The following is a 26688-nucleotide window of genomic DNA, read 5'->3' on the forward strand; positions in this document are numbered from 1 at the left end:
GTCACAGCGGCAGCCAAGAGGAAGGGAAAAGAGAAGACCCGCACATCCCTGAACACTGCAGACTGCACTGTTCTTTGATTCATGGTCCTCACAGGACTATGGGGCAAATTCTCCAAGCAGGACCACTTCTCAGCACAGAGGTGAGGCCCATGGGGGCTTCCCTGCTTCCCAGCGCAGAGCTTCCGGCCTGCAGGCTGCCAGGGCATCTGCTGCAGTGTGCTAACTCTGTAGGACACTAATGATAACTCCAAATGATGGTGATTACATCACAGGCTCTACCTAGTATCCTAAGCTGACACAGATCACCAAAAAGGAGCTATCCCTTATATTTACCATCTTGGTGTGAGATTACGGAACAGCTTGAGCCCAAATAAAGGCCCCTGGAGGTCTCCAGCTCCAAACTCCAACTGTTGGAAAAATAAACAGAGAAGGTATTAGTGGCGCTCCTATCTCGGCAGCAACCCAGGGCTCATGCACCTCCAACTACAATTCCTTCCTTAGCCTCAATGCTCTTGGCTGGGCTGTGAACAGAATGGGCAACAGATTCCTAAATAAGTCAGCTTCGCCTGCCTCTGGAGATGACTGCTGCCCGATTCCTAGCCCCTAGGGGGCTGAGAGCGTAGAAAGAGGCTCCTCCAAAGAAGGTGCCTACCCTGGATCCCTGCCTCCCCCGCTCAGGTCAGGGGGAGTCTGGTGGTCTGCACCTTCCCTGCTGCAGCACCGCCTGTTGCACGCTACGGTCAGGTGAGCCACTCCGTGCTGGCCCCCTGCAGCACTGGCCCCTCTGCTGGGAAGGTGTCTGGGGTGACTGGGATAGGTCTTGGGGGTCTGATGTTAAAGCCATCGGCCCTGCCACACTCTCCTGGCCTTGGAAGATGCAGTCATCCTGGTGCCTCATTTACTAGTTTGTGTGACTTGCAAGTAACTCTTCAATGTTAATTTGCTGCAAGCCCCATTTATTCAGCAGAGCCAGCTCCTCGATAACCGCCAACCATGGACCGGACACGGACACTCAGACTAGCATGTCTTCTGCCAGTGTAGCCAAAAGGTCAGCCCAGGGAAACAAAGATGCTGACTTCCCAGAGCCGGCATCTCAAAGGACGTCTTATCCTGATGCTGTTAGGCAGGCTGACGGGAATGCTCAGACACAGTCTCTTTTGTAGCCAGTGTCTCAAGTTTGACATTTAGAACCCTGTCACACTGTGATGTCACCCTGGGCACAATGAGGGTTAGCTTTCACAAGTGTGACTGCTCAGAAATACATCTGTGCATGGACAACGGAACCCAGCCGACTGTCTCACCTCTCCCCATCCCTTTGCGGAAGTGACTCGTCGGAGTGCAAAGTTAACGGAGCCGCCTCCATTGCCATTCTGGGTAGAGAGGCTTCCGGAGAGGATGGCTGTGTCTGTAGCTGTCAAGGGTGCCTGGAAAAGACAGCTGCTGTAACACTGAGGCACGGGAGGAGAAGCGAGTGCCAGCGGCCTTGGGGTTTCACTGTGAAGCGAGGCACAGGTGACCTGGCAGGTCAGGACGTGACGGTGGCCACCTCAGCACCTCTCACCTCGTGTCAGTGTACGTGCCATAACGTGAGGAGTATGTTTGCCAAAAGATCTGTTTTGACAAGAGGGTCCTACTATGTAGCTTTGGCTGGCCTCAAACTTGTGGGGTGACCATCCTGTCTATGTCTCCTGAGTGCTAGGATTATAGGCTAATATGTCACCATGCCCAGCTAAATGGATATATGCATGTGGTACTGGGGATTGACTCCAGGGCCTTGTGCTTACCAGGCAAACACTCTACCAACTGAGTGACATCCCCAGCTCCAAAAGCATTAGAGAAAATTAATTAATTAATTTATGTCTTTTTTGAGACAGGGTCTCCCTGTAGCCCCAGCTGGCCTGAGACTCACTATGTATGTAGACCAGGCTGGCCTTGAACTCACAGAGATCCATGACTGGGATTAAAGGTATGTGCTACCATGCCCAGCATTATGGGAAATTTCTAAAAACACAAGCCAATAGTGCTAAACACTGGTCTTTAGCATGCCAATGTGTGGGACTGCAGAGTGACTCTACACAGGCCTTCTCACTGGCTGTCAAGGTTCCAGGAGGGACTGAAGACCCTCCCATTGCTTCACTGAGGCATTCAGAGGCTGTTAGAAGGGACAAGTTTCTCTGAGTTAGGTCCATGCGTGAGGCCCATGTGGTTGATAATAAATAAGTGAGCAGAGGCAGAGGCCTCCTGTAGAATGGCCTGAGCCTGCTGAACCAACACAGTGGGCAGAAAGGTGACACTTTCCTGACTCGGCTCAGGACGCAGAGCTGCCACCACCTTTCAGCACACAATGGAGTGTGCCTTCCAACTGAAACAGGTTTTGAGAATCATTCATGGAGGTTGGCTTCTCCCCTTGCACATTAGCATGTCCCAATGGCGAGACCTGGCACTCATGCCGGCTCACTTGTGACAAAGCCGAGACTGGAGTCTGCACCCTATCTTCCCTCTCTAAGGGGCTAATTGCAGCCTTTCATAAATAAAGATGAGGAGAAACCCTGAGCCGACTCATCCCAGCCGCTCCAGCACTACACCTCATTAACTCGAGCACAAGCCACCTCATTAACTCAAGCACAAGCTGCACTGGAGAGGGAGAGAGAGAGAGAGAGAGAGAGAGAGAGAGAGAGAGAGAGAGAGAGAGTGTGTACACTTTACCTGGAGAGGGGTGTGTGTGTGTGTGTGTGCGTGTGTGTGTGTGTACTTTACCTCAATGGATTGTGTGTGTGTGTGTGTGTGTGTGTGTACACTTTACCTGGAGAGGGGTGTGTGTGTGTGTGTGTGTGTGTGTGTGTGTGTCCGTGCATGTGCCAATGGATTGGGATATGTGCATTTTATTAATCTCAATCTGCGGAAAGCCACTTCCAGATACATCTTCATATTCCTCATCATAGCGATCAAAAAGGTCAGTGGCGTCTACTCCAACGCTGATGGTTCCCTGGGGCAGAAAAACAAGCAGTTAGCATGAAGGGGCGGTGTTTGTGGAATGAACAAAGCCAGAGTATATTTAAGGAGTGTGCTCAGTTGAATGAGCCAGGCAACTGGCCTTCATGGTCCCTGGGCTTAGGCAGGACACTCCGCCATAAAGCCCACAGAGCATGAATATCATTTCAAATACAATGCTGCAGAATGCCACAGACTGTGAGAGCTAGAAGGCACCAGATCCAGTGAGCCAGCCTTCACGACTGCCAACGGATGACAACCACAGCAAGGAAAAGTACTGGCAACACAATTTGGTCTGCAGGGACCACACAAGACCCTGGATTCAGCACCTAGACCCAGCTAATCATAGCTACCATAGAACTCCATAAGACAAAAGACCCTCAAGACAAAGAGGCACAAACAAGATGGACATACAGGACAGTCAAAAGTTGTTTTATCTTCTAAAACTAATTTACAAATTAAGTTATGAGGCCGGGAGTGGTGGCACATGCCTTTAGTCCCAGCACTTGGGGGGCAGAGGCAGGTGAATCTCTGTTTTTGAAGCCAGCCTGGTCTACATAGTGAGTTCCAGGTCAGTTGGGCCTACAGGGAGACCCTGTCTCAAAAAGACAAAAAAACAGAAAACAACAACAACAACAAACCAACAAATTAAGTTATGAGAAACAGAAGACCACATTTTTCTTAAGAAATACTAAGCTAAAATTCTGATGACTGACAAAAATCTTCCTATCTCAGAAAAAAAAATCAATTTCTTATCATTTTCTTTTATAGTTCTAAGATTTTCCTCATGGGTATGTATCTTTTAAAAAAGTGCTCTTAACTACTGAGCCATCTCTTCCAGCCCTGCACATCTTTAAAATTTTTTTAAAGGTTATTTTTTAAAAATTTTTTTTATTTTTGGTCTTTTTGAGACAGGGTCTCCCTGTAGCCCCAGCCGTCCTAGATTCACTATGGAGACCAGGCTGGCTTTAAGGGTGTGTGCCACCACACCCGACTAAAGGTTATTTTATGTGTATGTGTGAGTGCCTACATGTTATACACCATGTGTAGGCATTGGTGCACTTATATCAATGCAGGCAAAACATTCAAACACTCCAGGACCTCCTCCTCTATACAAGTAGAGCCATGAGTTGTACTCCCAGCCTGTTTATGCGTTTTTGTTTTTTGAAACTGTCTCATCATATATCCCTGGCTGGCCTGGAACTCCCTATGTAGACCAGGCTGGCTTTGGACTCACAGAGATCTGGCTGTCTCTGTCAGGATTCTAAATGATCAGATTAAAGGTGTGAGCCACGATATAGGGCCTGCAATGCTTACAGTTTTTTTTAAAAAATTTACTTTTATGCACGAGTCTTTTGTCTGCAGGTATCAAGTATACCATGTGCCTGTATTGCTCACATACGGCCTCTCAGGAGAGGGCTTCGGATCCCCTGGAACTGGAGTTACAGATGTTTGTTAGCCACCATGTGGGTGCTGGAACCAAACCCTAGTCCTCTGTAAGTGCAGCCAGTGCTCTTAACTGCTGAGCCATCTTTCCAGCCCTGTTTATGCCTTTTATTTATTTATTTTTTATTTTATTTTTGTCTTTTTGAGACAGGGTCTCCCTGTAGCCCCAGCTGTCCTGGAACTCACTATGTAGACCAGGCTGGCCTTGAATTCACAGAGATCCACCTGCCTCTGCCTCCTGAGCGCTGGGACTAAAGGCGTGCGCCACCATGCCCAGCTTAGCTTGTTTATGCCTTTTTTTTTAAAAAAAAAATTATTGCCAGGTGTGGTGGTGCACGCCTTTAATCTCAGCATTTGGGAGGCAGAGGTAGGCGGATCTACATAGTGAGTTCCAGGATAGCTGGGGCTACAGGGAGACCCTGTCTCAAAAAGAAAAAAAAAAATTTTTTAATTTATTGTTTTTATGTGTGAGTGTATTGCCTGCATGTATGTGAGTGCACCCATGTCGTGCAATGCCGTGGAGGTCAGAAGAGGGCTTCAGATTCCCCTGGAACTGGAGTTATGAACAGTTGTTAGCTGCCATGTGGGCGCTGGGATCTCAACCAGGTCTTCTGCAAGACCAGCCAGTATTCTTAACCACTGAGCAATCTCTCCAGCCCCCTTTTATGCCTTTTATGTTCATAAAATTGTATCCCAGGCTGGCCTGAGAATCATGATATCATGTAGGCTAGCCTTGAATGTGTGGTAATCCTGTCTCAGTTTCCTGAGTGCTAGCTTACAGATGTGTGCTACCACACTGGGCTTAGTTTTTCAAATAGTAGCTATTCAGCAGGGCATGGTGGTGTATGTCCATAATCCTAGCATTGGCAAAGCGCAAGCAGGAGGAATAAGTTTCCAAACCAGTCTGGGCTACATAACAAGACCTGTCACTAACACACACACACAAAGTGTGTGTGTGTTAGTGACAGACAACTAAGACAGACAACTAAGTGACTGATGATCCAAAGGATGAGTGGCCATTAGAGGATGGAAAGTGCAGAGAACACTGCCGGCTGGAGACGGTCCAGCGGCTAAGAGCACTGGCTACTCTTGCAGAGGACTTGGGTTCAGTTCCCAGCACCTGCATGGTGGCTACAAATGTCCACAACTCCAGTTTTAGGGGATCTAATACCCTCTTCTGACCTCAGTGGGCACTGCGTGACACAGGTGAACTTACACACATGCAGGCAAAATAGACATACATATAAAATGAAAATAAGTCAAATAAATAAATACATTGCTAAAAAGAATGGGGTGGCCACTGGAAGGTCATTACTTTCCAACCACTCTGTGGTTTCTATAAACAACACCTTAATAATTGAAAACTTCAATGAGCCAGTGACTTTAGACTCAACATCGTTTGGTGCTGACCCAAATCTATGGAAAACGACTAGACCAGAACGGCAACAGTGAGCGAGAATGTCAGGCTCAACTCACTCCATGAAATTAACTGTCCTGAAAATGACGGATTAGGTCACTCTGAGTTGACAGGGGCATTTCCTTACTTCAGATAGTGGCCCAGATGCTGCCTTTTCTTCCTCCGTTTCAGGGAAACCACCTTGTAAAGGTGGAATGTCAGCACCAGAGCTGGGCATTTCTTCCTTATGCTCCACACAGGCCTGGCCTGCAACTTGCATTAATTTTCACTTCCAAGACAATATGCTTTTATATAACAAGAAGTCACGAGTTTGGGAGGAATGAGAAGTTGGATCTGAATTCTGACTCCATTATATAAAGCTACAGCTAAGTGGAAATCTACTATTTTTAAAAAATTTTTATTTTATGTGTATGAGTGTTGTGCCTGCATGTACATGTAAACACACCTACGCACACAATATGCAATACTTGTGGAGGCCGGCCAGAAGAGGGCATCAGATCCCATGGAACTGGAGTTACCGACAGCTGTAGGTGCCATGTGGATGCTGGGAATTGAACCTAGGTCCCCAGCAAGAGCAGCCAGTGCTCTTCATCGCTGAGCCATCTTTCCAGTCTCAGGGTTAGAATTTTCTAACATCATTTGTCTTAGTTACTTTCTATTGCTGTGATAAAAACCGTGACTGAAAGCAACCTGAGGAGGAAATGGTTTATTTTATCCTACATCTTCCAGGTCACAGCTCATCACTGAGGGAAGTCAAGGCTGGAACTCAGGGCGTGAACTTAGTGGTTCTCAAACTTGGCCACCCATCTGAATTCCATGGGCAGCGTGTTGAAATAGTCCCAGGTGGCAACCTGATAGGCTTGTATTTCATTGTGCTGAGCAAAGGCTGGAGAATTTGCATTTACCATAAAGGAAATATTGCTACTTGGTATTCTTCCCTCCCTCTCCCTCCTTTCTTCACTGATTCAGCACTCATTCCACTAGCAGCATTAATATTCGACCCCCTCTCCAAGCTCCAGGGGACACTGCAGAACTGGGGGCTGAAAGATCATTAAGAGCCAGAGGCTGGGGAGGAGTGCTGTGAAACACTGCCTTCCCCCATGACATGGCCACTGCAATCACCAACACACAGCAGCCGTGGCTACGGGTGAGATGACACAGGGACTCCTTAGTGTGGCTGGTTGGGTATGCGCTGGAACAGTCACTCTGAAGTATGAGCTGGGGGACCCTGCGGATATCAATTACCCAAGATCTTGCTCTTGGGTAGGTGAGTGGGTTCACTAGTATTCATAATTTTAATTTTAGTAATGTGGTTCTTTTTAAAAATAATAGAGCTTCTTTCCAAGTCGGTAGAGTGATGCACTGAGATGGATTTCAGGTGAAACACCTTTAGTAACACTGGTGCTCACAGTGGGGGAAGCTGGGATAGGAGAAATAGCAGCAGCCTTGACTGGAACTTTTACTAAGATAATTATAGGTTCCTGTGCAGCTGTAAGAAGTAAGAGATTCTGCATATCCTTTTTTCTGTTCAACTGAATGTTAATATCTATACAAATGGCAGCCAGAGCGTGGACACAGTGCAGCCGACTGTCTTACTCAGATTTCCTGGTTCTTTTTTCTCATTTCTGTGTACGTAGTGTTCCCATACCTCCCAGGCTGGCCTGGAACTCAGCATGTGGTCCAGGTCCTGCCTTGGCCTCTGGACTCTGGGTCGCGCCTCTGCACCTGGCAGTTCTAGGTGATCTTACCCGTGTGGGATTGTCTACTCAGCACTGGCGTCCAGAGAGCACATGCCATCAGAAGGATCGTCCAGTCTCCCGCTTCCTGTCCCTCCCCTGCCTCTCACCTGCTCTCCCTCCTGAGATGCCTGTGGATGGAAAGTGTAGCTTACAGACCGGCCCTCTGTCCTTTTTCTCATTAATGATTATGGATAAATAAGCCCCTTCTTTCTTTTTTTGAGACAGATCCTTGAAATTTCAACAGTGACTTTTCCTGAGTCTACCCTTATCTGCTTTGTTTACCGAGGCAAATAAGAATGTGTCTGTTTTAGCACTGAACTCTTGAGACAGCAGCCAAAGAATCATTTAATTTTATCTGAGAGTTGGAACCCATACCCTACCATTTTAGGGAGGATCAAATTTGGACTTATCAGCATTTCAAGAACAACCTGGCCCACCCACCACTTGCTCTTCCTGCCCCAGTCCACAGCAGTCTTTAATTCTCAGTCTTGCTAAGTGATTCTGCACAGCAGTAGTGAGCAGGCCTGAAGCTGATATCCACCTTGAAGACAGTAACTTTCTGTCTGAACCCCTCTGCTTTTCCAAAGCTCACATTCACATTACAGCATGTGTCTGAGACCAGACTGACCCAGATCCGTCCCTTCTCCCACAACGGTTCCATCTGTTGCTGCCATTCCTGTACATGGTGAATTGATCCTTCCAGCACCGAGCTCAGCAAACGCGGTTCCAGGGGCTTTCCTCCTGCACTATCACCTGCAGCCATGGCTCGAGACTTCAGGGTTTCACAACCATTTCCACAGAATGGACTGAAGCCATCACCCCAGGCTTGTTCTGATGGCTGTGCTCTGCCACAGAGCCCAAAGCAATCACTATAAAATTACACTCATTTTGGGAGGCAGAGGCAGGCACATCTCTGTGAGTTCAAGGCCAGCCTGGTCTACATAGTGAGTTCCAGGACAGCTGGGGCTACAGGGAGACCCTGTCTCAAAAAGATTTTTAAAAAAAAAAAAAAAAAAAAAAAAAAAAAAAACAAACAAAAAAACCCACTCATTTAATTAAAATTGTGTGTGCACATGTGTGCATGCAAACTTGCAGGACTCAGTTCTCTTTCTACCACCATGTAGATGCTGGGGATGGAGCCCAGGTTGTCAGGCTTGGCAGCAGGCAACTTTACTCGCTGACTCATCTCCTCAGGCCTCACTGGATTCCCGACAGGTGAAGACAGAGAAGAGGCAGCAGGAACTAGGGACTATGGAGTCCAAAGACACTCGTGGGTTGGGCCTCGAGACAACCACCTATTTGACACAGGAGAAACCAAGCCCAGTCGGCCGGCGGGGAGACCTGGAAGGCAGGAGCTGAATCCCAATCTGCGGCTCTGGACTCCAAGGCTCTCCCATGCGGCCTTTGTGGGATGCTTCCTGCACGAAGAGCTGCGTGCTGCAGCTGACACACTACTTGCTCCTCTGTGCCCCAAAGTGCTCTCTGCAGGCAGCCTTGCTGTAAACCACTTAGCGTCTGGCCATGGAAGGAGGCACCAGAGGGCCATTTTCACATCTCAAGACTCCATCCAACCCAGTCTCCATGGACAAAGAATTGCCTGACTGAGCCAAAAACCCAAAGTCAGGCTCTGAAGCTGGTCTTAGATTTTTGTTGTTTTTTTGCCTTTTGAGACGGGGCCTTACAATGTAGCTCTGGCTGGCCTGAAATGCACTATGTAGACCAGCCTCCTGAGTGCTGGGACTAAAGGTGTGCGCCACCAGGCCCGGCTCTGAGGCTCACTTTGGTAGAGCACCACCTAGCACCTACAGAGCAGGGTTGTCGTAGTCTTTAACATCTATTTTGTGTTTATATAATCCTCCAACAATTTGGCATAGAAGGGAGGACAGCTGTCCTCATTTTACAGCTTGCCCTGTGTCCTGCCTACTTTGTGCCAGTCATTATTTTTTATCCACACCACCAAGCCTTTTGGTTGGGCCTGTACATCCTGATGCAAAATCCTCACTAATGACTGTTACTGATGAAGACAGAGAGAACCTCCCCTCCACCACCAAGTGGTCAGGGGCAGAATCACACATACCAGCATTCAGTCTGCTAATCCCCTACAGCTGGAGTCCTTGGGGAGTCCAGCTGACAGACTGATAGTCTCCATGTGGTCTTTTTCTTTAAAACAAAAGAGCTGGGAGTGGTGGCACAGGCCTTTAATCCCAGCATTGGGAGGCAGAGGCAGGTGGAGCTCTGTGAGTTTGAGTCCAGCCTGGTTTACATAGTGAGTTCCAGGCCAGCTGGGGCTACAGGGAGACCCTGTCTCAAAAAGGCCAAAAAATAAACCCAAATCAGGGACTGGAGTGATGGCTCAGCGGTTAAGAACACTGGCTGGTCATGCAGAAGACCCAGGTTCAAATCCCAGCACCCAGATGGCAGCTAACAATTGTCTATAAATAACTCCAGTCCCAGGGGACCCGACAGCCTCTTCTGCCCTCCATGGGCACTGCACGACACAGGTGCACTTACCTACACACAGGCAATACATGCATACACATAAAATGAAAATAATGAATATTAAAAAGAACCCCCCCCCCCAAAACCCAAATCAAACCAATAATTTTTTCAAAGACAAAGGCTTTCTAAGTAGCCCAGACTATCCTTGAAGTCATGACTCTCCTGCCTTAGTCTCTCGAATGGTGGGATGAGAGACACGCATTACCATGTCTGGCTTCCCTCTATTTTAAGGGAAGCACCCTTTCTTCTTTGGAGGAGGAGTTTCCAAAACTTTCTGCTCCTAAAGTCCCTGTAAATGGACTCGCAGCTCGAGTTCTCTCTCCCAGTCTGGCAGCACAACGTCCAGCTACTACTGCTATTAGCAGTGTTCCTGGCTGGGAAGTGCTTCTGTTTGTTTATAAGCAGTTTATAGAAGCAAGGCTGGCAGTGGTGACGCATGCCTTTAATTCTAGCAGAGACATGTGGATCTCTGTGAATTAGAGGCCAGCCTGGTCTACCTAGTGAGACCTTGTCTCAAACAAACAACAAGTAGTAAAACACTGGGAACTTAAGTATAACTTGTACCCTGTGTGAAGTGGTCCCACCTGTCCCTCACTGCACAGAAACATGGCCTGCAGACACATCTATAGAGTCCCCGTAAGTGACTGACAAGCACACCTGACCGTAGGACGCACGCTCAGGAGTGAGCTGCTTCCTGTCACTCACTGCTTGGATGCAGCAAACCCCAGATAATGCCAAGCTCTCAAGGCAAAAGTCTGCTCCTGCCAGTCCACCCCTTCCCCACCTCCATGGACCAACACTGACCTTCTGAACAGACCCTCTCCAGTGCCCAAGATCTCTGCTGGGAATTCCTGGCACAGTTGGAGCACTCCTGCTTCTGACTCTAATTACCTCCAGCCCCTGACTCAGTTCAGCCTTCTGATTTGATTCTTTAACACCTCTGTCCAAAACTCTGAAGGACTGAAGGCATCATCCGTTGGGGGCCTGATGGGAGGGGAGGTGTTGGTCATCACAAATACAGCTGCCCTGCTATATCCACAGGTACACATCTGTGTATTCAAGTATGCATTTAAAATACTCAGGAAACAAAATAAAAGCATCCCTATGGAACACGTACAGATTCCTTTTCCTGGTCTTCTTGTCTTAACTCCTGAAACAATACAGTATAAGAACTAGTCAAATTATTATAAGTACTCTAAAATGACTTTTTTGGGGTGGGGGACTGAACCTACAGCCACACACACCAGGCAGTGCTTCAGCATTGAGCTCTATCCTCAGGCCTGGAGAGGATTTTAAACACAGGAAAATGTATCTAGGTTATATGAATCCCCCCCCCCCTTACAGGGGACTGTGGAGTGAATGTGTTATCTGAGAGGTCCTATAACCAGTCCCTCTGGGATTCAGTCAACCAATGTATGTGTGAGTGTGTGTGTGCTCTGCAATGCTGGGGACTGAACCCAGGGCCCTGTGCATGCTAGGTACTCTACTATAGAGCTGTATTTCCAGATACCCCTCCATTAAAAAAAATTATTGTGAGACAAGGTCAGGATGGCCTTGAACTCAAGATTGTTCTTCTTCTCTAAGTAGCTGGGATTTCAGGCGTGTGCTACCAGACCCACTGACTATACACACCACCCTCCTCCATCCAGATACTGGGGATTGAACACCTGGTAGACAAGTGCTCCACCACTGAGGTATATCACCAGCTCTTGACTGTGTATACTTTTTTTTCTCCTTTTTGAGACAAGGTCATCCTTGACAAGGTGCCCAGGCTGGCCTTGAACACATAGCAATCCTTCTACCTGGGCATCGTGCTGAGATTACACCAGACTTGTACACACTTTGAAATGCAAAATTCAAATAGGTACTCCTATTCAGAAAATACAGTCCTTTTAAAAAAAAATTTATTTAGGGGCTGGAGAGATGGCTCAGCAGTTAAGAACACTGGTTGTTCTTGCAGAAGACCTGGGTTCGAATCCCAGTACCCACATGGCAGCTAACAACTGTCGGTTAACTCTGACAGTCCCAGGGGATCAGACAGCCTCTTCTGCCCTCCTTGGGCACTGCACGACACAGGTGCACTTACCTACAAGCAGGCGATACAGGCATACACATAAAATAAAAATAAAATTAAAATAAATTATTTATTTTTATTTTATGTGTATGCATACATTGCCTGCATGTGAGTGCATGTGTGAGTGTACCCGTGTCATGCAATGCTTGTGGAATCAGAAGAGGGCATTGGATTCCTGTGGAACTGGAGTTGTAGACAGCTATTAGCCGCCATGTGGGTGCTGGGAATCAAAATCCGGTCCTCTGCAAGAGCAGTTGGTGCTCTTAACTGCTGAGCCATCTATCTCTCCAGCCCTGAAAACAGTCCTTTAAAAGCTAGTGTTTCTAAAACTAATTCTAGATGGATTTGGTCAGAGGTTCACCTGTGCTTCCCAGTTTAAGCTGGCATGACTCCAGGAGAATTAAATTGTGATGCTGTGTTATTTTGCCTGGTCCCTCTTCCCTCCAAGCATGTGGCTGCGTTGATAGATTGCTTCAAGAGCAAGCAAGGGGCTGGAGAGGTGCACAGTGGATAAGAGCACTGGCTGCTCTTATAGAGGACCTGTGTTCAGTTCCCAGCACCAAAATGGCAGCTAAAAACTAGGGGATCTGACACCCTCTTCTGGCTTCCTTGGGCATGGTAGGCATGTAGTAGTACATTGACATACATGCAGACAAAACTCATACACATAAAATTTAAAAAAAAAAGTTTTTTTTTTTTTTAATTTATGAAAAAAAGAGGCAAGGGAAGGGCGGGAGGGAGACTACTAGGTCCTTATCATCACAGTCCAGGCTGTAACAGCCATAGCTGGGCCATCCAGCAACTCTGACAGGGCCAGCTGGTGAGTCCTCTTATGAGGTCACAATACTGAATGGGACACCAGGCCACAATCAATTAGTGCTCAGTACAATGGGCATCTCAAACTTAATGGGCAGATATGCATCTGCCACCTGGCCAGGGCACAGCCCGGAATCTGAAACCATCTCCCCAGCAAGTGGACAAAGACCGAGCAAGGGGCCTGCTCTGCAGTGTCATTGGGTGGGACAACTCTACCTCCACCTGAGACTGCAGTCATCTGGCTGCTGAGTCAATCTGGAGACAGTAGTCATGGCATCACTGTGCTGAGGTGACAAAGGCAGAGGCCCTGCTCAGTGCCATCTGCAATGCCCTCTGTAGCCTGATGGGCACACAAGGAATTGCTGCTTGGTGCTCAGACAGTCAGGTGGGCACCCTGTCCTAGTACTGTATCTCACTGACCTTTACTACCAAGGGTTCAGGCAGCAAATCTGAAGGTAAAGGTCTTAAGAGAGCTAGTGTGAGCTGCTGCCCAGGAAAGCAGGGCTTCTGGGAAAATCTGAGAAATGCTGGTCTCTAGGTCACCAGTATCAGCTCTACCAACAGCTACAGAAGTTTCCAGTAAGACGTCACTTTGAGAGCAATAGTGAAGTTCTGTTCCACACAGTGTTGTATGCTGTTGGTTACAAAACCCACACCATCTAACTGTTTCCAAAAGCAGGCCGTCCCTCAGTGAGATGGTGCTGCCTACCTTGGGGTTGGTTCGCTGCTGCAGCCTCCTCTCTTCCCGTTCTCTCTGCAGCCTCTCAAACTCTTCTCTGATCTCAGCTGGGGTTCTCCTTCTCTCCACCACCTGGGAACAGAACATGGGACACACATGGAGAATCGGACATACTGGTCTGACGTGCACATGATGCCCAGCGCCGCCCCCCTCGCCTGCCAAGAGACACCGAAGGAATTGCAGTTTCCACCACCGACCCCGTGCCCCGTGAAGGAAGCAAGGCTCTGCTGCCCTCCAGACCCTTCCTAGCTTGTGTTGTCTCTCGGTTCTTCAGAGAATGACATTTATTATCTATTCATGTTTTAGTCTTCTCCCTGGTGCCCCAGCTAGCTTGGAACTCACTATGTAGACCAGGCTGACCTTGAACTCATAGAGATTTGCCTGCCTCTAGAGAATGACATTCTTTAAAATCCTACAGTTCAAATTTCCTAACAAGTCTCTGACCACAAATGCTGTTAGTGAGACACACTGTGGACTCAGGATCTCCAGTCAGGTGAGGGATGGGTGTTTAAGAATCGCAGGCCCTTCTTCCTACAAGACCTCAGCATACAGCTTGTCAGCAACATTTTAGTCTTAGTCCAATTAATACTTGGGGATGAAACAGCAGACAGAAACTCAGGGATGCACCACAAGGTCAAGTCTGTGAGAGACTAGGGCATCCCACCATGGCCTCTTAGTGCAGTGAACAGGAAGACAAGGTACTTGAGACGAATCACGAGGGCAAGGTCACCGTGGACCTCAGGTACCTCTTCTCTGAAGAGGACACTGTCTTACGTGACCTCTAAGGGTCCTGTTCATGGCTGACAATTCTCAGCCCCCAAGAGAAAGAAAGGGGAGGTGGGTAGACAAGCATGGGCTGGGATCAGAGCTGGGCAGACTGAATGATAAGCTGCAATTACTCCTCTGCTGCAGCCTGTGATAAGCGATAGTGAACAACAGGCCAGTCACCATGTCCTTTCATTTGTGCTCCTGTTTTGCCAAATTCTACACATACAAGTTAAACCAAATGCCAAGTTAAAATAGCTGGTCCCAGGACTGGAGATGGCTCAGCAGTTAAGGGTTAAGAGCACTGGCTGCTCTTCCAGAGGACCTGGGTTTGGTTCCCAGCACCCACATGGTGGCTAATAAACGTCTATAACTCCAGTTCCAGGGGAATCTGACGCCCTCTTCTGACCTCTTTGGGCACTGCAGGACATGGGTGCACTCACACACATACACACAGGCAATACATACATACACATAAAATAAAAATAACAATTAAAAAATAAAGAAATAAATAAAGGCTGGGCATGGCGGTACACACCTTTAATCCCAGCACTCAGGAGGCAAAGGCAGGTGGATCTCTGTGCGTTCAAGGCCAGCCTGGTCTATAGTGAGTTCCAGGTCAACTATGGCTACAAGGAGACCCAGTCTCAAAAAGGCGCCCCTCCCCCCAAAAAAGAGAATGTAAAAAAAAAAAGGCTGGTCCCTCCAGGATGAAGAGGGTGCTTCCTGGGCAGATACTCCCCTAGGCACCCACAAACTCTGCTACTACTAGGGTGGCTCACCTCCTCACTGATGCTGCAACAATGCTGGACTGGTCCAGGGCGAGGGTGGCCCTGAGCATGAGCAGCACAACACCTTAGCTGTGCTGTGCTGGGTCAACACTGGACACGTTCTCTGATTCTCAGTGTATCGTATGCAGCTGGCGACCCTACAAAAGCCTGTGTCCACCTGAGCACTCACCATGAGGCCATCCTGGGCTAGCCCAGAAGACTGAACAACTGCCCAGGGCAGGTGGTGAATGGAAAGAGAACTGAAACCTTCACCTGAGTCCTGGGATACTGTGAAACAGAGTGGCCAAGCTACACAGCTCTCAAGGTGTGTTCTGATCTGAAAATTCAAGGGTCCTACCGAACCTTTTCAGAATAATTTTCAGAAAATTATTTAGAATTTCAAAAATGTTACAAAGGCAGTACAAGAAGCACACCCTTCACTGGGCTTCCCCCAGTGCTAACACAGGTTTTGTTTTTTGAGACAGGATCTTACTATGTAGACCTTGCTGGCCTTGAAGGCATGGAGATCCACCTGCCTCTGCCTCTCCTGGGATTAAAGGTGTGTGCCACCAAGCTCTGTGTTAATGCTAACATTAGACCAATCGGGGACAGCTATCAAGCCTACACAGGTCAGCACCTTTCTATTAACCTAATCAGACTTCAGGTTTCTCAAGTTTTCCCACTAGCAAACAAGCCTGCGCCTATGCTCACGACTTCGTCTGCTCTGTAACAGCTCAAAACTTCTCTTCTGGTGACTCTGACCATATTACATCTTTCCACAGAGGCCAATCTTAGACATTCTTAGACTGCCATCACAGACACAGAGGAAGGAAAACATGTAGATGTCCCAGACCAAAGGAAGTGTGCCTCTAAACTCTAAATGTGATCATCATCTAAGTGTGGTTTGCAGGTAAGCTGAGTTATGTGTCTCCACCGGACCTGTCAGTCATCACTTGTCCGGACATCAGTAAAGTGCTCACAGTTAAGACTTTTTCTGAAAAAAATTTTGTTTTCAAGCGGGGCATGGAGGTGCACACCTTTAATCCCAGGGCTCAGGAGGTGGAAGCAGGAGGATCTCTGTGAGTTCAGGGCCAGCCTGGTCTACACACTGAGTTCTAGGCCAGCTGGGGCTACAGGGAGACCCTGTCTCAAGACCAAAAAAAAAAAAAGATTTTGTTTTCATTGTTTTCATTGTGGGCAGTGGCACCAACATGCTAGGCAGCTCCAGAAACTCGAAGCACTAAGCTCACAAGCTAGGAATGACCACATCTATTTACTGCTTTGAAATCTTGAGGGTTTAAAAAAAAGTGAAAATTTACCTAGTGACCAAAAAGGAGAGCCCCACTTCACCCCCAGCACCTGCCATTAAATGGACTGGACTACAGCTGAGACCTGGAGTGCATCTCAGACACTCTGCCTTAACAAGGACCCCCATCCTTTACAGACTACCCAGATGTTTACTGCAATAAATGTAAAAAGATTCCCTTCACCAAGCAACAAAGACTGACACTCTGAAACTAGCCACACAATGAAAAGGATCCTGGGCCTTTCCTGGAGTGAAAGCTACTTCTGTGGTGGTGAGTCTGTGAAAACACCCCAATCTGCTGGAGCCGGTCCTTGAAGGAAGGAGACACTGTATGTGAACAGGTGCTGATGTCCTGCTGAAAGTTAGGCACTGCAAATACCTCAGGACACCTTTATCTTTTTGTCTGCTTTCCTGAGGTCTGCTACGGATCCTGAGGCTGGCCTGCAACTATGCAGCTCAGGCTAGCCTCCAATTAGCAATCCTCCTGTTCCTGCCTCCAGAGTGCTGGCTTATCTTGCAGACTTAGTATCATATGAAAAATAAGTCAATTCTGACCTAGAATTTTATTTCCTTAGTTCCCAAAAAACTATGCATATTGGGGCTGGAGAGATGGTTCAGCAGTTAAGAACACTGACTGCTCTTGCAGAGGACCCCAGTTCGATTCCCAGCACCCACATGGACAGCTAACAACTGTTAGGGTTCAGATCTGCAGCAGCCCCCTCCCCAAGAGGGCCTCATGGTTTTGCAAGCCCCTAAGAATGCAGGAACTGAGTTAATGAGCACCCTGGTCTTTGAAGACAAGATAAGCAGACTCTCTGCACCTTTGCTCAAAGACAGCCTGCTTCTCCTTTAATGATCTTGGAAGCAAAACAGGCTCCTGCACACTGGATCCATTAATGTAGGAACTGTCTTGGTACAAGCTATTTCCCCCTGATAAGTTTTATAATGTAGACTCCTTACCCCATAACCCCTCTCTCCCACCTAACTTTTTTAAAAAATATATGTTCCCATCTTCTGCATCCCCTGAAGCCCCCCTATAAAGACCCCCAGCCCACAACCTGTAGACTGACAACTTCCCTATCCCAAAGGGAATTGTCCTGTGCACTTTTCCTCTGCTAATAAACTCTATCCCGCTGGAGTTTTGTCTGTGTCCTGGTGCTTTCTCCTGATTGACCCAATTCACCTATCAATAACTGTACCTAACTCCAGTTCCAGGGGCTCCGACACCCTCTTTTGACCTCCACAGGCATTGCACAATATGGGTGCACTTGCATACATGCAGGCATAACACTTGTACACATAAAAACAAAAAATAAGTCGGGCGTGGTGGCACACGCCTTTAGTCCCAGCACTCGGGAGGCAGAGGCAGGTGGATCTCTGTGAGTTCAAAGCCAGCCTGGTCTACAAAGTGAGTCCCAGGACAGCTGGGGCTACAGGGAGACCCTGTCTCAAAAAGACCAAAACAAAGAAACCCCCTATGCACACAAAGCCTCCTCACTGGCTACTGGTGACCATCTGTGTCCTGTGGATGCGGCTCCACTGCGTTTCTAGTGGGACATCTTCTGATATGGCGAGAAGGAAATTATGCAGCACTTTGCCAGAAGATCCCACTGTTCCAGTAGAGCTGTAGTAACACTGCTGGGAATAAAACCCCAACCTGGGAAGTGGGACTATGTAAAGGGACCAGAGCTTTTAGCCTCTAACTGATGCCTTGAACACCTGTGGCCAATTGGTGTCTTAAAGGGCAAGGGCACTTTAAAGAGGTCCAGAGCATGAGGGAGGTTCTGGACACACAAGCCATCAAGCTAACACTGAGTCATAATAAGCCAGCCCAGGCACTACAATTTCCAGGAAGCCAGAGGTCACAAATCAAACGCAAATGCCTGCCTACACCTGCCTACTGGGGCCAGGAAGGACATGCAGAGAAGCAAAGGGCTCATGACAAACAATAGGGGGCAGTGGGGAACGGGACAAAGTATAAGCAAAGGCCAGCCTAAAGGGCAGGGCTCCCCACATCTGGCAGATCATCACCTCGTGGGGGAATTTAGATCCAGTGTCTAATCTGGTGCTTCAAGAGGTTGACAACTGACTGGATATCCACACAAAACCTCCTGGGCCTTGGTGTTAGCAGCTACAGTCACTGTGTCATCAAAACATGACTCCAAGCAGAACGAGGCCCACAGGCTGCCAGTGTCAAGCAGGAAGGAACAGGGACTAGAATCCCCCCTTTCCACCCTCAGGCCTTTGGATGGGTGTACGCTAGGATCAGAAGACACAGAACAAGCTTTTGAGGATAAACACCAAAAGAACGTCAAGGGAGATCTTACACGATGCTGATGTTACTAACAATCTGACAAAACCCCATGGGTACCAGCATGGAGGCCTTCAAAAACAATTAACAGTAACTCCTATACAATTCTGTAGCAATCTGGGGTTTTGCAGTTAATTTCCACATTCATTTTCCTACACACTCCCATTTTTCAGACGCACGGAAACACAGCGAGGGGCGTGAAGGACCTGCTCATGCTTCTGCTACTGGGCAGGAGCAGTGGGTCGTGAGTGGAGGAAACAGAATCAGAGGTCCCAGAAGCCCAGTGTCTGTCCTCACAGCTCTCAGGGACTCCAGCCACCTGGTTTCGCACCCTGGGCGACAATGTTCTAACACTGCAGTGCACTAAACAGGAAGGGTCGCCAGAAGCAGTGTCGCACAGCAGTTCCCAGCAGACACATCTCCTAAATGCAATATTCCTAATGAAGGCGGAGAGGCCAGCACAGACTGTGGAGGGCAGGAGGAAGTGTGTGCACACAGAGCTGCACTCTTGAAGCACTGCCCCACCCCTACCGCTACACAGCCCTGCACTGTCACCACCCCTCCTTTCACTGACAGGTCTAGAACTCAACCTCTGAAATGCAGAAGTCCCAGCGGGGGACTCTAGTGTCTCAAATAGCCTTCAAGACCCTACCTATCACAGGCCTCTGAAGGATGGCTGTGGGGTGGAGCTGTGCAGTTGTATCCTGACACTTCCCAGTCATCACACACAGTCTCTTACCTCCCAGCCTTCCATTTCCAGTCCTCTCTTCCCATATATGTCATAGATGGCCCTGGTTTGGGGGTCACTAAGCACTGCAATTAAAAAAAAAACAAACAAACATGTTTACACAAACGAATGTTCCTTTTAGTCCTGAAAACCTGAGCAACAAGGTTATTAGGAAAGCCCAGCCCTCATCTTTCCTGTCTAGCCACAATCTTGCTGGAGACTTTCTTTCTTGACTGAATTTGCTTTCTGGGAAAACTGAGAAAGCTGGATTTTCCCAGGACCCAATCTTCTCTTCACTCTAAGGACAGGGTAGAGGTGCACCGTTCAAAAGGTGGTGCTGGTTCCCAAGGTTCTAGATGATAGCTGCTCTGGTCTTGGCTTTGATTTTAGTCTTAAACAGACAATGTTGAAGTCGATTCATTACACAGCTAAGGATGACCGTGAACTTCTGGTCCTGCCATCTCCGCCTTCAGGGACAGTGGCAAACACCACTGTGTCCAGCAGGGATGGGCTGTTTCTAAAGCAACTTGGCTTGTCTCTGTTCTGCTGTGCAGTGCATTCTGGATTGACAGTCAATTCTGGTTTTTCACAGAAGGGTGCCTTATTTCCTTCAGAGTATTATTAATCCCTAAGATACTCCGTGTTTTTGGTGTACTCTTTATATATCTACTTTTAAAATTTATTATTATTTTTTATTGAGTTTTTTTGTGTATTTCATACAGAATACCTCAAACAGTCTTAATCATCTTTATACCGCTGTCCCCACTGGCACCCTCCCACAGCACCCCCACTGGGCCCATATACTCTGTCATCCCTGTTAAGACCCACTGGGTTGTCAGTGTTCCCAGCCATTTCCCAGTGCAAGTCCGTCCACTGAGTCTAGTCAGCCTATGCAGAGAGTCCCTTGCTTTAGGAAGATCAGCTCTTCTTCATCTAGCAGCAATCAGCTGCCAACATTCCTTCAGAAAAGATCGAGGTCTGCTGTTCATTTTCCTAGTTCTATGCCGGGTTACTGTCTGCGTGAGTTTGCACGGGACCTGTGTATGCTGACACCATTGCCACAGGATCATTTGAGCAGGTTCCCAGGAGCTTGTAGCACTCTGTGTCCATATGGTCCTGCACCTCCTCCCTGGTTCTTACAATCTTTCCACCCCTCTTCTGTGATGGTCCCTGAGGCCTGGGTGGGTGAAGTTTAATAAAGGGTCCTGTCCAAGGACCAGCATTCAGCAGACTCTTGATCTCTCCACTTTGGCCGTTTGTGACCTTTTGTGTTCCTGGCCCTCTGCTGCATAAGGGGCTTCATTATGAGAACTGAGAGATTCATTAGTGCCCTTATATATCTATTTTGTTCTGTTTTTAGTTAGGGTCTCATGTAGTCCAGGATCAAACTCATTAACTGGCCCTGACCTGATCCTCCTGCCTCCACCTTCCAAGGGCTGGGATTACAGGCGTGTGCTACCATACTTGGCATTGTAAATTAAAAAGACATGAACACCTCTCACAATGTTGTTGGCCACACCACCTAATCAGAAAAAGATTCCTGGGCAAGGGCAAGAGTTATTTGGAGGCCACCCACACTGAGATTGAACACCGGGCCGTTCAGTCACCGTCTCCCTCCTCTACCTCACGTTCTACTCAGGACCTTTGCATCTTTTCTCCCAGGAGAGTTTATATACACTTTTAAGTCTAATTAAAAGGTGATGTAAATGAGTCTATCCATAATTAAATCTAATGGGTAAGAAAGAAGTGCTGACCACTGGGAAACACCGGAGCCAAACCTTTTGAGCTGAACGCTAAGATTTAATAAGGAAACGTCTACTCGGTACTTTGCTTCATCTCCCTCTTGAAGCATGGGGCAGGTCTGCTGCGGCAGCACTTTGTGTTGTTCTGCTAACTTGTCCTCCAACCTCTACAACACCACAAGCGGCTACATGCATAATTAGACAACAGTATGACTGCTGCAGTGCTCTAAACAATGGAACAGTGAGCAGGCTTTCTTAGTCTGATTAGAGTCACACTGGGTCGTGACACGGGACGGACTAGTCATCCATCATGTGCCATGGCCTGATTTTTTCTGTCACTAAAATCTAACTTCTTGGTTAAAAACTCTAAAGTGAGGCCGGGCGTGGTGGCACATGCCTTTAATCCCAGCACTTGGGAGGCAGAGGCAGTGAGTTCGAGGCCAGCCTGGTCTACATAGTGAGTTCCAGGACAGCTGGGGCTAGAGGGAGATCCTGTTTCAAAAAGACAAAAGACAAAAACAGAGGCAGTGAGTTCGAGGCCAGCCTGGTCTACATAGTGAGTTCCAGGACAGCTGGGGCTACAGGGAGATCCTGTTTCAAAAAGACAAAAACAAAAACAAAAAAAAAGCCTCTAAAGTGAAACACACCAGAGGCTGTACTGCCTACAGTGAAACATCTTTATTCTTTCATAAAGAAACACACTATCTAATTTTTGGTCTCTAGTTAAGGAACGGGTCACCAAAGGGTTTTGGAATGAGTAACTGATTCTGCCTGATGTATGTCCTAAGACTGAGTTGTGGTAAGATATTTTACAATTTTCTTCTTTTATGTGTACGAGTGCACTACCTCCATGTGTGTAAGTGCACCTGTGTCATTGAGTGCCCAGGGAGATCAGAAGAGGGTGCTGGATACCCTGGAACTGGAGTTATGGAGGGTTGTGAGCCACCATGTGGGTGCTGGGATTTGAACCTGGCTGGGTCCACTGTAAGAACAGCCAGTGCTCTTAACTGTTGAGTCGTCTCTCTAGTCCCGACAGTTACAGTTTTCATCATTGTGAGACGCACCATTCAGCAGCACTGACTGCTGGCACCAGGAAGCCACCCTCAGGTTGACTCCACGGCCGCTCACCTTCCCAAGGAGACTTTAATATTTATAAACAGCACAATTTTCCTTCCTTGATATAAAAGCTCTAAATATAAATTCCTGAATAACTAGGCTCTGTGTCCTGTCAGTCTGCTCACACCATCATCTTTTGTTAGAGCCTTTCTTTTACCGACAGCTACGGAACCGATAAATCACGATTGGACTTTAAAAAGCCCTTGCAGTGTCTCACAGAAAAGGAACAAAGGAAGCTTCCTTGCAATGCTCAGCCTTCTCCCTCGGCGCTCCCTTCAGAAGACATCAAAAAATGATTCGGAGCTCAAGTATCCCCTGCAGTTCAGACCCTGTCCACTACTTCACCTGGACTCTCATTTTCTACTTACTGGACACATATTGATTTCCAAAGCAAAATACTACTCTTTCAAAGGACTGTCAGGAGAAAGTACTAAACTAACTACCTCTTTTACACACCTCTAAGGACTCTTTCTCCCTCCTCTACAAATCAAGTCTCTTAGAAATCGAATATGCACTGCCAGGGTGCTCCCGTGAAGCCAAGCTCTTCACTGACCTTCATAAGCCTGGTGAACAAGGTTAAACAGCCGTTCGGCTTGTGATTTGAGCTCTGGGTCTCTGTGCTTGTCAGGATGGTAGAGCATACACAGCCTCCGGTAGGCAGCCTTTAGCTCTTCAGAAGAGGCCTAAAGAAAGAAAAATTCAATTAGCAAACAATCAATGGTACTTAAACACTATCATTATCAGAATCAGCCTTGAAATGGGAACCTGTCAGCCACATTCCAACGTTTTTGCCCTCTGCATACAGGATATAATGAAGTTATGCTTTATTACCACAATAAGGCTTCCTTTTTCCACAGTTAATAAAGTGATCAATTATGTACATCAATAGCAACTGTGTTTGCTGGGGAGCGCTGCTATCAGATGGAATGAGAGCGTCTGTCTCTCCCGGCTCACTGTGCTGTGCTGAAATTGAAATAGCAGAGGATTCCTTAGCCTCTGAACCCGTTAGCTGAGCTGAACCCCGCCAGAGAGTACGGAAGGAGGGAAAGGTATGTGACATCCACTGACTGTTTTTAACCAAGAAGGCTTAATACACATTAATTCTTACAAACCAAAGACAAAATCACCTCTAACTCAACCTCTAATTCTAAAAGTGGAAACACACCTCACCAAGCGAGTTGGCCGTAAGCAGGAGGTTATAAAGGGCAGCCACGCTGCAGAATGCTTCCACAGGCCCAGGCCTGGGAACAGAGACGCATAGGAAGGTGGCCACCGAGAGTCCCATGGGCCCAGAGCCCTTCCATGGCCCCAGGAACACTGTCCAGTTCAGCTGGTTGGCTGCTGGTCTGTCTACATGAAGATCTAGTGTCAGCGTCTGAGACCATTGCGTCTATCAGAGGTGATACTGAAGGGGCACCCACCCCCATTTGACAAGTGAAGCATGGGGTAGGTCATGGACAATACACTAGAGGGGACTGAGAGATCAGTTTTCTGGGTGCAGATGGGCCACCAAGGGCCCACAGTGAGCGCAGGGGTGGAAGGGCATAAAGGGGGACATGTGACCTTTCTTTACAAGGTGTCAAAAATCTTTCAGTTCTGGGACTAAGTGTTTTCTCTCACCCACAGAGAAGTATTACTAAAGCCTACTACTAGGCTTTAGTAATAGCCTCTGGCATGACATTTACTAGTGCTCTGTTTCTTAGATACTGAAAATGCAGGGAGTCTGGCAAGCTTGGCAGAGCGTTCTGGGGCATCCCCAGAGGGAGATAAGCAAGCAGGACAGGAAGGCATGCAGCAGATGCAGGACACAGGGCCTTGTGGTCATAGTCTCCTGCTCCCCGCCAGGCTGCTCCTGATCCGACCACGGGTTGGGGGCTCATTTGAGAGCACGATGACTTGCTCAGAAACACCGCAGCTAGGCCAGCCGCAGAGCCCGGCTGCCTGTGGACAGCAGAGCAGCTGTCTACAGCTACTGTAAATCAGAGGCTTCCTGAAGGTTCCCATTAACTGCTCCTTCAGAAGAGGTCAAGGCTCTCAAGCCCGAGCATCCCTCAGCCCCCAAGAATGAGGTGGACTTCTGCCTCTTACTGCTAATCTCCCTTCCATCTTCTCTTTGGGGCAGCCTCTGGGGATGGCGCTAGTAAGCAATTTTTAGCTGACTGCCTCTCTTCCCTCCCCATCTGGTCCAGTGTGATTTACTGGGTGGCTCTCTGCTGACATTCCATTCCAGTGGTTGGGAACACAGGCTTGAGTCAAATGGCCTGTACCTGGACATGGATATGTCACTTCAAAGTTTTGCGATGCTGGGCAAGTGAGCTTTCTGACCTTTAGCACTTTCCTCTGAAAGGGATAATACCCCTTTCAGGGACAGTGCAAGAATGAAATGCGTCGGGATTACAAGGGCTTCTTCATATGGCATCCAATGTGGCAAAAACTTTCAAAGGGTAAGGAAACCTTTTGTTTCCTCCCCTGAAGGTTGGCGATGAGACTGTCCCTTAGTGATGGTGAGGCAGACTACAGCTTATTCACAGGAAAGCAGCTACTGTCACCACAGTTCAGCTCCCATGTCCCTCTGGCAGCAGCAAGAGCTGTGCACCTGGGACATCAGACAGGGCACTGCCCAGGTGCCGGGCTAACAGGACCCTCACTTTGGAAGGGGACCTGTATGACATTTAGTGAGCTGTGTGCCTAGGAGTCAGGCACTGTTTCTACTTCACTACAGACAGGGCTGCAGGGAGAGGGAGGGGTCTCCATTCCCACCTGCATTTTCTCTCTCCTTCAGTCACAGGCCCTTTCCCTGCCAACACCATGATGGCCTGCATTTCTTCTGTACTTCCTAACACGTCACCTGTACTAAACCCTGGTATCTGAAACACAATAGTAAACACACAAAATTTAAAGCAGCTGTTCTTTCAGAAGCAGCCATTATATTCATCCTGAAATTCTGTTTGCTTGCTCATTTACTTACTTGAAGATTTTATTTTTGTTATTGTATGTGTGCATGCCTGGGGAGGCCGGTTGCACAATGTGGGTGCTGGGAACCAACTCCGGGTCCCTGAAAGAGCAGCAGGTGCTCAACCAGCGAGCCACCTCTTTAGCCCACTTACTTACCTACTTATTTATATTTGTTTATTTTATTTTATATGTACAAGCATTTTCCTAAGTGCACCATACGCATGCAGTGCCCATGGAGGCAAAGAGGGCATGAGAGCCCCTGAAACTGGAGTTACAGACACTTGTTAGCTGCCGTGTGGGTGCTGGGAACTGAACCTGGGTCCTTTGCGAGAGCAGCCAGTGCTCTTAACCATGCAGCCATCTCTCCAATAACTCCCTTATCTATTTAAAAAAAATTACTTATTATTGTGTACAATGTGTGTTTACATATCATGAGGGGTACATGTGTGCTATGGAGCACATGTGGAGGTCAGAGGACAACTTAATGGAGACAGTTCTCCCTTTCCACCCTTATGAGAGTTTTGGGGCCCACACTCAGGTTCCAGGATTGCACAGCAAGTGCCTTTACTTGAGCCATCACACCAGCACCCTTTGCTTTTTTGAGGCCATCTCACCACACAGCCCAAGCTGGCCTCAAGCTCATACGGATCCTCTTACCTTGGCCTCCACAGTGCTGTGAATTTTCAATGTTCTTTCCTATGTCTCATAAAGGTTATAAGCATAGTATTAAATGGATCTGACTGTATCTAGGTGAGAAAGCTACTTCCTGGTTATTAGAATTAAACATGACAACAGGGGAGCAGAGCATCTAGTACAATGCCTCCTTTAATCATATTAACACATGGCTTAGTGTGCTATTGATTAAGTAATGGAAATGAGGAGCTTCATTTTTAATAAATATCACATTCAATAAAAGGTTAGATTGGGCCTTTAATCACAACTGAATAGCTAAGGTCACTGGCTCGATATTTCAGAAATGATAACCTCCTTCACTACCATTAAACTACCGGTATCATTTCAAACTGTAATGAGGGATCATTCTCAATGACATCAAAAGCTGCACATTTATTCCTAATTTTTTTTTTTTTTTTTTTTTTTTAAAGACAGGGTCTCTCTGTAGCTCCAGCTGACCTGGAACTCACTATGTAGACCAGGTTGGGCTGGCCTCGAACTCACAGAGATCTGCCTGCCTTTGCCTCCTAAGTACTGGGATTAAAGGTGTGCACCACCACGCCAGGCTCAGGACACTAACATTAAATAATAGGCCTTAATACA

At 47.7% G+C, this 26688-nt stretch overlaps 1 protein-coding gene across 2 annotated transcripts in view; it reads right to left on the reverse strand.

The window, feature by feature from the left end:
- Window positions 1-26688, reverse strand: part of Dnajc11 (DnaJ heat shock protein family (Hsp40) member C11) — a 58987-nt gene that overhangs the window by 16038 nt on the left and 16261 nt on the right. Inside the window, exons 2-7 of one of the 2 annotated variants that reach the window (XM_008822437.3) lie at window positions 23012-23141; window positions 19613-19686; window positions 13692-13793; window positions 2860-2986; window positions 1302-1426; window positions 334-407 (exon numbers count right to left, since the gene is read on the reverse strand). In XM_008822437.3, coding sequence (XP_008820659.1) covers window positions 334-407; window positions 1302-1426; window positions 2860-2986; window positions 13692-13793; window positions 19613-19686; window positions 23012-23141 — 632 coding nt within the window. Of the gene's footprint in view, window positions 1-333; window positions 410-1301; window positions 1427-2859; window positions 2987-13691; window positions 13794-19612; window positions 19687-23011; window positions 23142-26688 lie in introns of both variants that reach the window. The other variant, XM_029558271.1, reaches the window with a different exon arrangement.

This window comes from Nannospalax galili, unplaced genomic scaffold (assembly GCF_000622305.1).
Source record: "Nannospalax galili isolate Female #2095 unplaced genomic scaffold, S.galili_v1.0 scaffold1488, whole genome shotgun sequence".
NCBI classification, from domain to species: Eukaryota; Metazoa; Chordata; class Mammalia; order Rodentia; family Spalacidae; genus Nannospalax; species Nannospalax galili.